Source organism: Lissotriton helveticus, chromosome 7 (genome assembly GCF_964261635.1).
Source record: "Lissotriton helveticus chromosome 7, aLisHel1.1, whole genome shotgun sequence".
Lineage (NCBI taxonomy): Eukaryota > Metazoa > Chordata > Amphibia > Caudata > Salamandridae > Lissotriton > Lissotriton helveticus.
This window is the reverse complement of record NC_136068.1, coordinates 1,440,523,890-1,440,540,658: the sequence shown is the minus strand read 5'-3', so window position 1 is coordinate 1,440,540,658 and position 16,769 is coordinate 1,440,523,890. Positions and strand designations below refer to the sequence as shown.

Here is a 16,769-nt window from a genome sequence, read left to right as displayed (position 1 = left end):
CAACAACCTGCATACGCTTTTGGCAGTGACTCCTCAGATTGACTCAGAGCTGTTGGAACTGCGAAGTCACACAATTCTATTGAATGGCCATTGCCGACGACAATTATAGAAAGATTGGGTGTATGGGCAAAGTTATGACGAAATGGTTCTTACTTTTATACTCAGCCCACTGTTAGGATTAAGGTAAATGGTCAATTACCAACTCCAATCACAATTAGTAGAGGAACACAACGGGGTTGCCGCTTGTTACCCATTCAATGTGCTCTGGCAATGGAACTGCTTACGAACATATTGAGGTAATGTCATCATTATAAAGGTATAAAATCGGGTACCTGAATACCCTTGCTATGAATGTATGTTTTAATATTAGTCAAAGATCCAACACAAACATTCCTCTGATCATTTGAGAGCAGCCCTTTGGAGGGGAATTGGGGGTCCCATGGACCCTCCCCAGACATCCACTTGCAGGTGGGTGAAGTCATTGACTGCACCCACCTGCAAGGGGATCTGTAATCCCCCTTAAAAGTGCAGACGGGTTGTCGTCTGCACAGTGAAACACAGAACTGCACAGTGAAACACGGACCAGCAGCATCAAAGCTGCTCCTTATTTCACTTGAGTGCACTGCCCCCAGAGCAGCACAAGTTTGCGGCTGCCCTGGGGGCAGCGCATTCTATGTAGTAGGGTGAACTTTCTCTGTTTGTGTGAGGCGCACCTGTTTTAAGGTGCACCAGGCACAAACAGGGAAAGTGCACCCCAATACATAACATGGCTCGTTGTAAATACATTTTGAACTCCAAGAATGTTTCTCAAAGCATCAGCTTATGAGTTCTGAAAAGACACACATTTTCATCTTGCTTTTAAATTTGGTATACATATATTAATTCAACCAAGCAAAAACGTCGAAGTTAGTAGGCTGGGCGGTACACAGGAGAGCTACTTCCAGGTAGCTCTTGAGCTACTCATTAGAGAAGCCTGCACTAGCCTTATCGTTGGCAAAACGCTGAATGGCTCTCACCAAACAGTCCTCACAATTTGGAATACTGGATGGCAGACTTCTCAATGTACATTTAGCAGTCCATTTGTATTTGCTTCCTTCCACGGCCTACTCCAGAGATATTTAGGGCTTATTAAGGACATATCTTGCAAACAAATGACAGTAACCCTTGTTCCATTTGCACAGTTTGAACATATATGGATTTTGTTGCCACTACTATGTGTTTTAAGCCTTCAGGTTTCGTAATGATATGATACTGCTGATAACTAATTTTTTGTCTATTAGCTCTACTATGGTAAAATGTGTGCTCAATTGATCTATGGTGTAATGCCCTCTAATAAAGGAAAACAATGAAAGTAGTAGGGGTTCCAAAATGTAATTGTTGTGTATTGTATATATCTTCTAAATTTCGTTTTGTTGGTTCTGGCATTTTCAGAGAGGTAGGGCGTGTGTAGTTTAATGTGCCTGATGGTGTCTGGACAATATGTTTATCTTTTAGGAAGCCACAATTTTAAGTGTTACTAAATGCCTTATTCTTCGTATGGTCTATCTGTGAGTTGCTCAAGTCTCACCACAAAGGTGACTGCGTATTTGTGGTGCATGTTAAGTCCACTCACTACAAGAGGTAGGAAGGTTTCTTCACACATTTGCCTACGATCATCCCTCCATGTATAACCCAACGACTGTAATTCACTCTAGATCTAGTCATTTTGTAGAAGAGTAGGTTGCTCTCATATGCTTCTGGCAGAAGGATTAGCGCTTTAAACATCCTGTCCTCCCTCAAGCTACCGCCAGTGTAAAAAATGATGTTGAACAAATAAAAGGTGCCAATTTTAATCCTGCATTTTTTTAAACCGATGACATGACAACGCTTTAATGAAACTAAAATTGTGGTTCTCCGAAGCCATTTAAAACATTTAAGTGTTCTGTAGTCATATATTATAGTTACATGCTATTGAGTTATACGAAAGTATGGCAATAAAGGTACTTTACTCTTTTTTTTATATCAAAATGTTATCCCTCTTTCTTTACTGTCTTTTCAGATTAAGTTATGAGAATTCAAACATCTTTCAACGTCCGTGAGTGTTTTTGTACCTTTATTTTCTAAGCACAATGGTTTTAAACATTTTGTGTGTGAAGGCATATTGTATTTACTGAAATCTCAGACCAAGAAAATGCAAGAAAGCCACTGATTTGTCAAAACATGAAAAAAAACAAAAATGTATCTACTACGTAAACTAAAAACTCTTCACTGTTTAATGGGTGGAGAAGGTTGAATATGCCAGCTATTTCCAAGGTCCTTCGCTTAAACTGCGTCTGCCTGATCTGCTCATAAGAGCTTTAAGAAAGAAGCAATCAGGATAGTCCTTAAGTGAACTGGGATCAAGATTCGGGAAACATTTTGCTCTTGCATTCAACTCATTTCATTCTAATTTAGGAAAAAACGGAAGACGTGCATGCTCAGGCAGCCGTTAGGCAGTTAGCTCGATTCTGCAGGACTTGTACCTTTTTGTTTTTAAAGGGATCAGTCCCTTTTCACACAATTTGCTTTCCATGCTCACAGGCCAACATCCAACCGGGGTACCCATCTCCAGAGGTAAATGTAATCTCATCTAATCAAATGCAATTACACTTATGCAACACACTATTACATACAGGCTGCTCTTAGGTTCTGACATGAGATATGAATATTTCCTTTAGTTCAAAAGAGAAGGCATTTTAGTTTACAATCATGTCATACAGTATAAGAAAAATAGTTCCATGGTGGGCGACAAAGACCCAACATTTAAATGCAAACAATGCAAGGATCATCTGTGGAAGTGACATGGCCACTTTTCGTAAAGCCTCAGGCCAAAAGGACCTTGCACTTTGTGCCCTCTGGCTTTGGGCAGATATACTTGTGTAGAGGCCAATGCAATAGTCCAAGACACAACAGGTGGAACATTGATGTTTTCTCTACATGCTTAACTTGGGTTTCCTTGGAAATTTTACTGACCAACATTTTTAACCTCCGTTTTATAGACAAGAGTCGCCAGGGGTAATCTGGCAACTAAAGGAAATAAATATTTGGGCAATGTGCAGAAGAGAATAACAGTTGCCCTTCCCCTGTAGAGCTCCAACCAGCAAGCTGTCCTTAACTTATTTTCTGCAAGGTAACCAGAAAGGATCTTCCAATTTGTCAGGTACCCTTTGGCTTGACAGGACTTTGAGTGTTGACTGCATAGGAGTTGTTTTACAAATGGTATATGCAAGGTCTTCAACATGTATGTTCCACTTTGGAACTCTATGCATAGGATATAAAACATAGAATGTTGTGGATGAGAGTTCTCAGTCAGGTTCCCCAGAGCAGTTGATGGATGAGGTGTCCTTTAATAAACCATATCTCGTTTTTCTTATCTGGTCCTTTGTGAAGTCCGCACCTTGTAAACGCCAAACTGGCGCGGAGGAGCCTACTAAGATATGAGGAATACCTCAATATGGAGATCAGCGAGGCAGCAGTGCAGTTATGATGCCTCTCTTAGTTCAGTCCCCAAGCGGAGTTCAACGGGGCACTGGGGAGTCATATGTCGTTTTCCCTAACATGGGGGAAAAGTTGATTTTACTGAGCTGAAGCCACTTCCTAAATACAAGGTGTGACTGCGTGAGATGGCACAGGAGGTGGGGCCTTCAGATTTGGCTAAAATGCATCTGCGTTTCATGGAAGCAAAAAAAACACACTTGGTCCACTGTAGAAACAAGAGGGTGCAGGGAAGAAACAAGCTTCAGCGCAAAGTGACAAAACAAGAGCTATCTGCCATAGAATTATGTGTCATGGGTGTTTTGGTGGCCATTTTGAATGCAGTGGAAGTAGCAGTCTGTGTTCATGAAACTTCAGCGGCCATGTTGTGTCATTGGGAAGCCCTGCATAAGTTCGTGTTGTGAGCATGGCATATTATTAAACTTGGAAAGACGCCCCTTTCAAGCCTACACAAAGTGATAGGCACACCTCAATTCATGATTTGCCTATATTTGGTATTTCAGAGTTACAAACAATCATCCTGGTAATCAGTCTGTCATCGGTGATAATCACACTGTCATTTCTATATAATCATTTTACAGTCAACCTGATAACAGTGACAGGCACACTATATTTTACAAGTATATGTGGAGCAAGTTCTGGGAGACTATTTAGCGTGGTATTGCTATATTGAAATATGCATACTACATTTTGTAATATATTTAATGTGTGAGATGGTTTTTAGTTAGAGTACAGGGTGATATAAGTCAGACGAGTGTATAGAATTTAGTTTAGATAGTGTAACAGCTGTGTGTTGCGAGTATTTACTATGAAGAAAATGCACCACCATTCTTTTTGAGTAGCCTGGGGGAACCACCAGTGAGGTGTAGTAAATGGAAAAAAAATGTTTGCCTATTACGCCAGGGTTTGTGGCACTAGTTTGAGTGTGGAAAGAAATTATTAATTGCTAATGCATTGTCTGGGAGGTGAAGGGCATAAAGTCTTCAAAATTTGCTTGGGTTAAGTCGAGAAGAAAGAAAAGATTTGAATGATTCAGACATATTTGTTGTAAATTGATCGCCATTTTCTTCCAATGGTGAGCACAATAATGGAAAAGTGTCAATTTGGAAAAGGGAACAAGGAAAAAAGGAAGCTGTAGACAAATACATCACTATTCTCAGAAAGTTGGCAGCAAGTTGTAAGTTTGACACGGTACTTGAAGAAGGAATCCATGACCAATTTATTCTGAGATGTGGGAGTGATAAAATCAGGAAGGAGTTGTGGTTAAAAAAAAAAGCCACCTTTGGTGGAAGTCATCTTGGTGGCTAAGAGGGTGGAACATATGCTCAAATGCGTATCAGAGTTAAGCTCTGCCAAGGCGAAATGTGATACTCTACCTGGGAAAGTAGAAGAAGTTGTATGCGAGTATAAATGAAAGGAATTTGATAAAGATATAGGCATGAAATTCACTTGTGAATGTTTTAAGGGTGGAAGAATTGGCGCCAAGGTGAATGCTAATAATGAATGCCTGGCATTAAATATATATTGTAATGGCTGTGGTTAAAAAAGTATTTTTTTCAAATGTTTCAGAAACAGATCAAGGAAGCATGTAAACAAGTAGAAACAATACGTTTTACAAGAAATTGTATTTCAAGTGGGTGATCTAAGTGAACATGAGGAACACCCCAGTGAACTGGATGAAGTAAATGTATTAATGAGATTTGACTCATGTTCACATCTAACAGTTTTTTCAAAGAGAATGTATGATTTTTTTTTGTAAAAAACAACAATTTAAGTTTCTTCAATGTTGTTCCAGGAAATTTTGGCGGCCAACCCATTTAAATGTTGGGGTATTTTGAGACGTCTTGAGTTTGAGGGGATATATTTAATTAGAAAGATTTATGTATCCACTAAAGGGGATGCCTTAATAAGTTGCCGACATCAAAGATTGTTTGGAGTGGTTCTGAATCCTAATACAAAACCACAGGTTCAAATTCAGGAGGTAGAACCAAGAAACATTGATTTTATGTTCGAATTTCCTGATTTATTCTGTGAAACTTTAGGTTGCTTGAATAGGTATGAATATCACATCAAACTAGGGAGAGTGTGATTCCAGTAACTGCAAATGTAAGGGGAATTCCTTTGGGCTCGCAAGAACAGGTGGACTGTAAATTGGAAAGGTTGGTATATTCAGGTTTCATAGAGGCAGTTGAAGCCACCGAGTTACTGGCTCTGATTGTGCTGGCTAAGAAGCCCAATGGCTCAATGGCTATAAGATTATGTGTGGACCTCAGAGCACTTAATTGAGAAGTATCAGTTGATCAAAGCCCTCTCCCTAATATAGAAAAAATAATTTCGACATTGGGAGGATCGAAATTTTTCACAACACTAAATCTCACCATACCACCAGGTTGAATTAGATAGCATGTCACAAGAACCTACGGCATTGATAATGCCTATGCGAGATTTTAAGTTAAAAGAATGCCATTTGGACTTATGTTGGCTGGCCTATGTTTTTCAACGTATAATGAAAAAAGTAATGACAGACATAAAGGGTGTGAAGTGTTACCAAGATGATGTTAGTTTTTGGTAGCACTGTAGAATAACATGATTCCAGGGTGTGAAGGTTAATGGTTGCAAGCTTAACTTTGAAAAAGGAAAAATGTAAAATCAGTATGCTAGAAGTTGGTTATTTTGGCCATTTATTATCCAGTGATGGAGTTAAACCTAAACAAGAATTAATTTACACCATTATTGAATTGAAGGAACCAGAATCTAAGGAGTAAATAAGTTTGTTTTTGCGGACAGTAGAATATTATGTATAAAGAATTTGGCAGAAAAATCATTAAACCTGAGAATATTCTTAATGAAAGGCAAGGAAGATGAGTGAAATGAGTTATGTCAATCGGAGTTTGACTCTGTAACGGAAGAGCTCAGATGTGCCTCATTTACAAGCCTACATTCCAGTTGAGAAGACATGCATTGTAATGGCTGCCAGCTCTAAAGGTGTGGGGTAGTTATGATTCAAAGGAGCAATGGTAAAAAATGTTGATTCTGTGTGCCTTAGGTCATTGGGTGAATCTGAGCAAATTATCCAGTTATAGAAAGGGAAACTTGCCGTTTTTTGGGTGTCAAAAAATGTTTTGCAACTCTGTTTGGGGCACAGTGTTTGGGTCTATACTGACCATCATAAGCCGTTAGTAGAGGTTTAAAAAAAATGTAATCTCTTCAAGGATCAGAAGATTTTAAGCTTGAGTACATGCTAGGAGTAAAAAAATATATAACAGCATATTGATTTGTCTCCTCACACTTCAACAGGCAAAACTCCATTCGAACTGTTTCAAGGAAGAGCTCCTAACACTATGTTATGTTTTGTATGACTGGATTGAGATGAAGGTGTAAAATGTAAAGGAGTTGGTGAGTGGAGAGTTCGGGAGAAGACTTTTTTAAGGCAGCGAAAGAGAGACTTTGATGTGAGGAAAAATGTAAAAGAACTTAAAGCCGGGGCCGGTGACTGTATTAAAATTAGAGCACCATTTGGGTGTGCAAAGTGGTCGAAGCTCACAAAGGTACAGTAAGTTATCAAGACGTTTCATAGTGCTGTGAAAACAGCAGATCTGGAACAAAAGTCGGGTTGTCCTTCTTGACTCTCAGTAGTATGAAATGAAGGAGGAAGATAAAACGTGCGTTCCGAAAGAAGCTAAAAGCTCTCAGAATAACATTTGCCTTGAAAAAAAAAAGGTCTCTCAAAATTATAAAATGATTTTTACTGGAGTGAGTCAGAGAAAGAGTAATTGACCCAAATATATCAAGGACTATGTTACTAACTAATGTTTGGGGAAATGTATTTGACTTTTTTTAGGTTTCAGGAATTATCCATGTATATTAGGCTAGTTTAGTGGTAGTACTTAAATGTGAATTAAGTTATCACTTTAGATATTAAGGAAGGGAAGAGTGTGATGTCTACAACATGTATGTTCCACCTCGGAACTGTATGCATAGAATGTGTATGAGAGTTCTCGGTAATTGCTCCCTAGCAGTGGATGAATGAGGTGTTCTTTAATATACCTTACCTTGTTTATCTTTTCTGGGCGTTTGTGAAGTTCGGATCTTGTAAATGCTGCAGTATAATTATATGAAGGTCATAAGAGTCTACATATAAATATTAAAACGGTGGGTGGTAATGGAAACCTCTGAGTAACATTGAAGGGCACAGCTATAATGAGAAAGCAAAACTTCCTCGGTTTAGCACATTGGTTTCTGTGGCTCAGTTACGCAGAGAATAAGGGCTGGGGAACTCGTCTAACCCGCACAACAGGGACAAGTTAATTAATAAGCAAATGTTGTTTCTCAGTTCAAAATGCCATGGAGAGACCTAAGAGGAACAAGAATCCCATCTTTAGTTTATACAGCAATTTAGCATGTCTTATTTACCATGTTGGGTAGTAGTTTCAGTGCACTGGAATCATTGGCTGAAATACTGATTTTTTTTTGTATCTAGAAGGTGACAGTGAGAACGATGAGACTGAAGTTTACTTTCAACTATTCTTTCACACGGAACATTTCATTGAGCAACTCAGCAAGATGTTCTACTGACTCAACTTTGCTTTTACCATTAGAGGCTGGCTGCTTATCACCCTGCTGTTGGGTCTGCCAAAGAGTTGCATCCAACGAGCCACCAGTGATTTATTTTCTCTTAGGAAACAAACAAGTTTCTTAAAATGTGGTACATGTACGAAGAGTTGAGTGTTGTCTGCTTAGGTCTGCTATTATAAATAGTATAAGCTTATGAAGGTCATAAGAGGCTGTATATAAATATTACAAAATTCAAGGCGACAATGGATAACCCTCATTAACCTTGAGGACCCATTATTCAAAGGGCCTGCAAGAAGGAGCTTGTCTGACTCATGCAGCAGGGGCAGGGTAGTCAGGCAGCAGAGGATGATCCACACTGTGAAATGGTGCAGACAGAAATGTGACGACCGAGAACCCCATCTCTCCTTCCTCACCCCTTCATAGGGTATGTGAAAGGTGGGATTGAGATAAATAAGTCTGAAGCTTGATAGTAGCCATTTTTCTCCTGGAAAATATAATGCAGTACCTCAGCAAAAGCACGTTCTATCCACTCTTTCATGCTTTTATCACAAGAGGATGAAACTTTTCACCATGCCCAGGGATGGGCTACATAACAGCAGTGGCAGGATGACAATAATCTGCCATGCACAATGAGTAGATGGCCACAAACCAATGAGACATCCCTGAATTCTTGCAAGATTGTGCCTCTTGTTGGTGATTTCAGGGGACATCACTAAAGTATACAAAAAAAATATGATTGATTGCTTGAATTAATCTCAGCCACTGGTAATTATTTTAGGCTGCATCGTTACTTTGCATACCATGCCACATCAGTTTGGACTCCAATGGGAACAGTCCAGTCTGAACTGCCAAATCATGTCCTCCGTTAAGCTGAACACCAAACAACCCAGGACTTTTTCACCCTAGGTATGAGCTCATCATCTGGGTATAGCTTGGGTCAGAGAGCTTCAGGAAATAGCTTTCCACGGGCTGAATTTCAAAGTTAGAGTATTATACATGCAGAACACCTTTGTAGAGATGGACACCATGCATGCTCCTGATTGACTGACCATCCAAGATAAAAATACAGAAGTATGAGCTATGTGAAAGCTATTTTCAGATGTTAGACGAAGGCAAATAGTTTCTCAAAGCCAAATAGTTTCTCCATCAGTGGATGATCTCCACTTCTTCCTTGCCTAGAGGATTCCCCTAAATTCCTTGTTTCTTTTTAAACTCCAACCTATATTTACTAAGCAAAAGCCAACTCTGCATGTTTGCATAACTGGTTTTGTCTTTTGTATATTCTCTCGTCTTGTGGGCCTTCTCAGATTTATTTGTGTTGCCCTTAAATATCCTCCAGCAGGTTGTTAGCTAGTTCTCCGATACCCAAGGGCACTCTTCAGACATCTATCTATCTCTCCACTTATTTCGCATTGAACAATATTGGGAGTTTCACTGTCCAGTGAAGTTCCAAAAGATTCACATGGTTCAATGCCCTGTACCTTCTATTTTGTCTGCTTCTCGAAAAACTATCCGCTGTACTTAAACTAGAACAGTCACGTTTCTACTTTTGCTTGAACATCCGTAAAAAATATTGTTTTATGGTTTGCTGGAGAAATTTGCTTCTTTTGACATCCATATAAGAAGTATTTCCTTCGCATTTAACAAAAACTGAATAATCTAAACTTTGGCCCACAAATATCAGATGGATTTTGACTGGCATCAGGCGGTTATAAGCGTCAGACTGAGTATTACTATACGCCACATCCACATGCCATTCCGTTAGTGCTGGGAATGGTGCTTTTGCCCAGGGCATCTCTATTCTACGCCTTGTTAGTAATAGCCTTCGGGCTTTGGGCCATCCTTATCATAGCCTAGCAGCACCAACAGGGGGGACGACTCAATACGCTTACCAGTGCCACAACTTCCCCAGGGCTACGCCCAAATAGCGCTGCTACCCTGACAGGACCATGCTACATGGCAAACCCTGATCCCTCCTCCCCGCAGTGGGAACAGCAAGAATTGTTCCTCAGTTCATAACCGCATAGTAGGGCCGGCTTGTGATACACCTTATTGAGGTATTTCAAATAGATTAACCGGTGCCGACAACTCAGGGAAATAGACTTGACAAGTGAACAACATTGATTGTCGCTAATTAGCAGTGCTAGGTCCTCCTACCGGTGAAGCCGGACTTTTGTGACTCCCGGCCAGTGCACTTCTTGAGAGCGTGCATTCAATTTCACTATAATGCGCTGAGGTGTAGCAACCTGCAACTGGTAAGTCAATGCTGGCAACTCAGGATTTTCCGACAAGGTCTCCTCCAATAGTAGAGAGGAAGAAATCACCAATGCATCTCAGTCCCAGCCCCTACAATTCACCTGTCACCACCTGTCCTGTTCCGCGGAGAACCACATGCACCACTGCAGCGGCACCCATGGGGAGTAAAGTAGTGATCCAGCCTGCAGCTCGGCGTTCCACTTCCAAGAGTATGCCTCAATATTCAACAAATCAAAGGTATTATAGTGGCTCGTTGGCTTGTCAAACAGTATCTTAGGTAATGTAAGAGGTGAGGCTGTGTCGTGTTCAAACCACTAGTGCGGTAAGTTACCCAGGCCATGCAAGCAATAGTGGGTAAACATACACTGCGCAGCTCTATATTAGGCCTTCAGGTCCGGGCCATTTAACCCACCCATTCCATACGGGATAGTTAGCGTGTCCCAGTTCAAGCGTGGTTGCTTCACAGCCCAGGCTAAGCAGCCTAACAAAGTTTGCAAATTACGAAATACCGCACTGGACAGAAGGATCGGGATGTTTGTGAATACAAAAAAGAATCTGAGTAGCACCACCATCTGCTCTATGGTGATGCAGCCACTAATCAACAGGGGTAACCTGATCCAGGGGTCGACTGCCTCCGTGAGCTGCTGCACCGCTCTGACATAATTATCAAGCAACACCACTGACTGGTCCATGTAGACCTGAATACCCAGGTACTGCACTGAATCTGTCATCCACTACAGTGGGTACTACATTTGTACCGGCCTTGTGGGTGCAATAGGCGGGCATATAAGGTACTTATCCCAGTTAATGTGCAAGCTGGAATGCCCACAAACAGCACTCCCTCCCAAAGAACATGAGATGACTCATGTTCTGGATTCTTCACATATAGGAGTGTATCGTCTGCAGAAGCAGAAATGATCAGATTGTAGTACAGTAAGCGAATCCCCTGGCGTGTATGATATTCGTGTAGTGCGCAAGCCAGCAGCTCAGTCTTTAGGGCATCAGCAGTGGCGACAGAGGACAGCCAAGTGCTCCTCGTAATGTCTATGGCTCCCGAGACTACCTGTTGCAAGGTGGAAAATTATGTGGTATGGCTGGGAGGCCTTACCATGCAATATTCTCGCAATACACAGAGATGATCCTTGGATTCAATAACAACAATCCTTAGCTCAGCCTCCTGGTATTGTTGCAAAGAGCAGTCAGGCATTACTGGAGGAACAAATGTTAAGCATTTTACAGTACCATTATGGTGCATGAGTAATTGAGTGGACTTGAAAGAAATCCAACACCAATTTATGAAAATAGAGCTTATTTTTATAGACACCAAAAAAACTTTGTATAATACATACAACCAGAGTTGTGGATTTTTAAAGAGTTTAAAAGTAAATGCACTTTAACTCCTTCCATGCTGATGACAGCCCCCGTCCGTCATGCATCACGGTGGGCATGTGCTGATGACGGGTGGGGGCCGTCATGATCCCGCCCACTCATTAAAACAGCCGCACAGGCGCAGAATTGCGGCCGAGCCCAAGGGGTTAAGTTGACAAACTGGTTCCATTGAAGTCAGTGGGGGAAAATACAAATGACACTCAGTCTCTTGCAGGTTGAGTTCAAATCAACCCTCTTGTGGATAAACTACAACTGTTGTTACTTTGTTATCTTGCCTAGGGAGTTGGGTGCAGAGTTGACTTGGCTGTCCTTGGTACTGAACGGGATCCGTGGAAGCTGTCAAATTTGCAGCACGTGACAAAACTACACTTGGAGATGGAGCTCCACTCTACCCGTGAAGAATAGAGGCCTTTGGGGTCCTAGTTCCTGGTTTCAACAGCTGGATTTCTTCTACCTTGCTCGTCAGCTCTGGGTGCAGAGGTAGCTTGCAGCTGTCAATCACCGGGGCAGGCCTACGGACACTGACAACTCCAACTTCAGGATGCAGGAACACAGCTGCAGTGTCATTGCCCACGTCAGTTGCTTTGAGGTGCTCTCGGGCTGGAGATGTTGTTCAAGGGATCAATCATCCGACTGGCGTTCACCAAGCCTTGCCTGCGGCAAATGTAGTCCACTGTTACTTCGGCAGCTGGAGGTTGACAGGAGTGAAGTAGAAGCTTGAAACTTGGTGAAAGCGTGTCTACCACTCCAGCCTTGCAGGACACCACTTCTTTTCGGGCTCTCTCTCGACAGGCCCAGCGGGTCGCAATTCTTGTCATGCAACTTGTCAATTTTCCTGTAGCTTGCAGGAGACTGGTCCCATCAATCCAAGGGAGTCTGCTTCGGTTTCTGGTATCCACTGGTTCCCCTTTTGCTGGCAGCAATGAGCTTTTGCCAAAGACACACGTCGAACACACGTTTTTGTTGTATATGGTCTCTTCAGGGCAGACTCCAAAGTCCTTTTGTTGATGATGGAGTATTCTTTGTGCCTCTTCTCTGATTCAGAGTCAGAACTAAGTTTCTGTTGTTGTGGGAGCCCCTTAAAGACCTCCTAGCCCACTGTAAGGTGTGGCTAGCCTTTTGGAGGTGTATGCATTCAGATTCACTAATTTTCCAGCTTGTCGGGATGGGAATGGCTTTGTCCTTGAGTGGGGAGCAAGTAAATACACATCAAGGGTGGTGAAACCCTTTGAGGCTCACTGCTTTGACTGCAAACACAAGCCATCCTGGGAGGGAGGAGGTGTGACCTCCTTCCTGCCTAGGCCTTTGCCTCCATCCTGGAGAAGTGCTAGCACATACCACCAGGAGGGAAAACTCTTGTCTTGGCAACTTGGGGAAGCCCACTAAGGCACTGGAGCACTAACCCTTAGGTGAACACCCACTCTAGGTGGCACCTACTTGCATGCCAGCTCACCTTCAACACAAGAATTGTGATGGGGGTGAAAATGCGCAGTGTTTGACACCAAGCATGACACAATTCGGTTGTTCCATACTGGCACTGGCTATCTCAAAGTTTTCTTGGTAGCCAGCCCTTGTTACTCTACGGATTATCGATAACTTTCTTTAAAACCTTGTTTTACAGGGATACTGTATGGATATATGTGTATAAATATATAAATCGACACCTTTAATATGATGCACTCTACCTCCTGGGCTTAGGAGAACAATCTTAAGAGTGACTTACTTATATTAAGGCAGTGATGTGGCTCTGCAGCACATGGTGTGTGCAGAATCACTCTCAAGCAGACAGGCTGCTAGTGCAGGGTTGCAATGGAAGACCTGCACAAATACTTTTACTTGGATCAAACAGAGTGGTACAACCAGTGCTGCAGCCCTGGTGACCCCTTTACCACCCTTGCATTGGTTACCACTGGTTCCGTATACAAGGGGCTTGTAAGAACACAAACTACTTTGCTGATGGGGTGTACTAATTCACATCACTTTTAGGGGAAAGAGCACAGGCACACAGGCCTGGTTATCGGGATCCCAGTGCATGATCAGAGTCAAAAATCAGCATCTAAGAGTCTAAAATGGGGGGCAATTGCAAAGAAGCACAGTATGCTACACCCCCCCTCCCGTCCCAGCCAACACACCCAGGTGACTCAACCCACCCCTGGGAGAGTAATCCGGGCTTGTTAGGTGAGGAAGAAGTAAGCAAACTGGCTATTTTATTGCAGGGTTTATTTTGCCTCACATCTTCTCTGTAAGCTTGCTTCCTCAGCGAGGTGGACCCATCTCAACAGTGATTAGTCCAATTTTATAACTAATCTTTGATATAGCTGTTTTATTTTCCTTCCACCCTTTTACCTAAGATAGTGAGGTGTTGTGTAGTTCCTACCAATACGTAGGACCTGCACATTGTTCGGACAACATAAACTAAGGGTTTGGTGTCAAGACTGATTCCAGAACCCCGCAGGATATGTTGGCCTATAGACCAGCTAGTTCACAGTGCCACTGTAAGACCCCCTAAACTACCAGGGAGTGAACAGTGTCTGGCAACCACTGAACATGACAACCCTAATTCCTCAGGAATTGTCGAAACAGTACAGAACCTTACGATCGGTCACTCATGCTCACTTATTCTCAGAGAAATATACAGAGAATACGCAGTGGGACGTTTTTAATAATATTTATTGAACCAACGTTATTTTGCAGAAATTAAGTGTGCTTCAACGATTAGTAAACGGAAGCAAATAAACCAGATTACAAGCACAAAAGCGTAAAGGGTGGATATAGTTCTACCATGGTGCTGAACAATTGTTTATATGCAGGCATTTAAACAAGGCAGTAATCTAGCGTACTCCTTTGTGAACCCTACTCTAAGGGTACCTAGAGTGTGTGTAGGTCTAGAACCAAGAATCCGCCCAAAGGACGGTTCAACCCCATTACCTGATGGGAGAGTGTGAAGGACCCCATCTTGGTCTCGAGTTGGACTACCCTTACGGAATGTCAGACTGATGCGTGGTGAATTCTCAGCATGTACGGGCCCTCAGTGTCAGCGGAAATACCTTCTCTACCAATCTATTGGGATGCCTAATATTCATAATAAAAGGCAGCCTGGCATTGTGTACATTAGATTGGTTATGTTATGGATACGTACATAGCGTGGTCGCCTTTTGGATGAAGATAGGACGACTTTTGTACCCAGTGCGTAGAGAGGCCTAGTACATGATAATTATGTTTATTTGCTTCCATTTACTAATCACATTATGCAAGAATAACGTTGGTTCAATAAATATTATTAAAAACGTCCCACTGCGTATTCGTGATAATGTTGTGCAAAGCTGGATGTGTAAACGAAGTAGTTTCAGAGAAACTAATCCAACATTGTCATGCTTGCAAAGGTGTGCAAAAGTTCACAGCTGAAATGTTATTTTCTTGGGCAATGTAAGAGATAAGCTGCTTTGCAGCATGGGCCTAATTTGGGAATATAACACCCACTCCTCATAATAAGTGTTGATATATAAAAGCTATCTAAATAGCCAGTATACCACAAATGGAATAAACTGTTAAAACATTACTTTAAAAATCGACTAAAACCAAGCTTCCCTTTAAAATATTCATAATAAAGTCTGAAAAGTGATTATATTGTTTGAAATCCTAAGCACTCCGAAAGCCATGCTGCCTGGAAAAAGAAGAGGCTTTTTTGGTACATTTTGTTTAAACAAAGGCCAAGTTGTTCACACATGAAAGGATGGACTGTGGAGAATTTGTGATCCGTATTTTGCAGTGCCAGTATCAGGGCTTTTAGTTCCGCCAACTGTGCCATCCAATCTCCTAGCATGTGTGTTTTTCCAGGAAGAAACCTTCGATCTTGCAAGGGCCCTTTTACAGTTGTGCATGCTGCAGAATATTGCTGTTTTGTTCCTTCAGCCGGCTGGGTAGATCTATCAGTATACATGATACATTCATATCGATCTAGGGGCATTATTTCATTCGATAGAGGATATTCTTGTTCATACTGCAGGAATGCTTGTATTTGCAATGTAGAATCAAATCTATAATCTACATCTGTTGCAGTGAGAGAGTTAGCCCATTGAATCCACCATGGATGCAGTGCTTTAGCATTTGGAATGCTAGCTGTTGTAATGGCCTCCAAAGTTGGTACTTGGGTTACGACAATTATGCGTTTCCCCTGTGCTGGTCCTCTCTCTCACTACAACACTCTGTACTGCTGTGAGTATTTTTTCCTGTTGGTGCAAAACGCATTTCAGTGTTTGTGTACAAATGTGATTTATAGGAAATAGGTACTGTATCGCCTTCATAAAAAGTAATGTAGGTGTACCCGGTTGGTCCAGCGACCATGCGGATCATCAGGTTCTTTGTGTTAACACAAGTGTGTAAATGCCTTGAAGCTAGCATGTCAGCTTGTACGGAATGTAAAATGTCAGTATGTTCCTGTGTCCAATGGTGCGTTTAAAAATCAGGTCTAATTAAGTCGTAGAAAGGTTTTACCCTTTCTGCATAATCCAAAATGTATGTCCTGCCAAAATGTAGAATATCCAAAAATGGATTGTAGTCTTTTCAGAGCTGTTTGAGGCTGGAATCCCGCACATTCGTCTAAAAAATGTGTCACCAGGCTTTTGCCTTCACTTGACAGCTCGTACCCTAAAAATAGGACACTGAGGTGGGCAACGTTTGATTTTTTTAATTGAATTTGTAACCCAGATGAGCAAACCCAGGAATTATGTGGTTTACTCTAGCCAAGTGTTCACATAATTCATCGTCCATCAGATAGCGATCATCTACATAGGACAAGTCGTCCTTGTCAAAGTTTTGAAGTAACTCGGTTACCCTGGCTAAAAACAACCATGGGCTGTTCTTATACCCCTGGGGTAATAGACAAAATTGGCAATGTAAGCCTAGCGTTGACAATGCGGTCAAATATATGCTTCCAGGTGCTATGTTTTGGCAAAAAAATCAATTTGAGATGGCCAATTGAGGTGTTTTCTCTTTCTTCCTCACAATGGTATTCATTAGTGCGGCACTGTGTGTAT

The 16,769-nt window shown here is 41.7% G+C and overlaps 1 protein-coding gene across 3 annotated transcripts in view; it reads left to right on the top strand.

Annotated features, from left to right (window-relative positions):
* LOC144770342 (histo-blood group ABO system transferase-like) overlaps positions 1-16,769 on the top strand; it is a 652,215-nt gene that overhangs the window by 513,378 nt on the left and 122,068 nt on the right. For 2 of the 3 annotated variants that reach the window (XM_078654794.1, XM_078654795.1), the window contains one exon: positions 2,039-2,074. The exons of the other annotated variant lie outside the window; for it this stretch is intronic. In XM_078654794.1, coding sequence (XP_078510920.1) covers positions 2,039-2,074 — 36 coding nt within the window. The remainder of the gene's footprint in view (positions 1-2,038; positions 2,075-16,769) is intronic. 3 annotated transcript variants of the gene reach the window in all.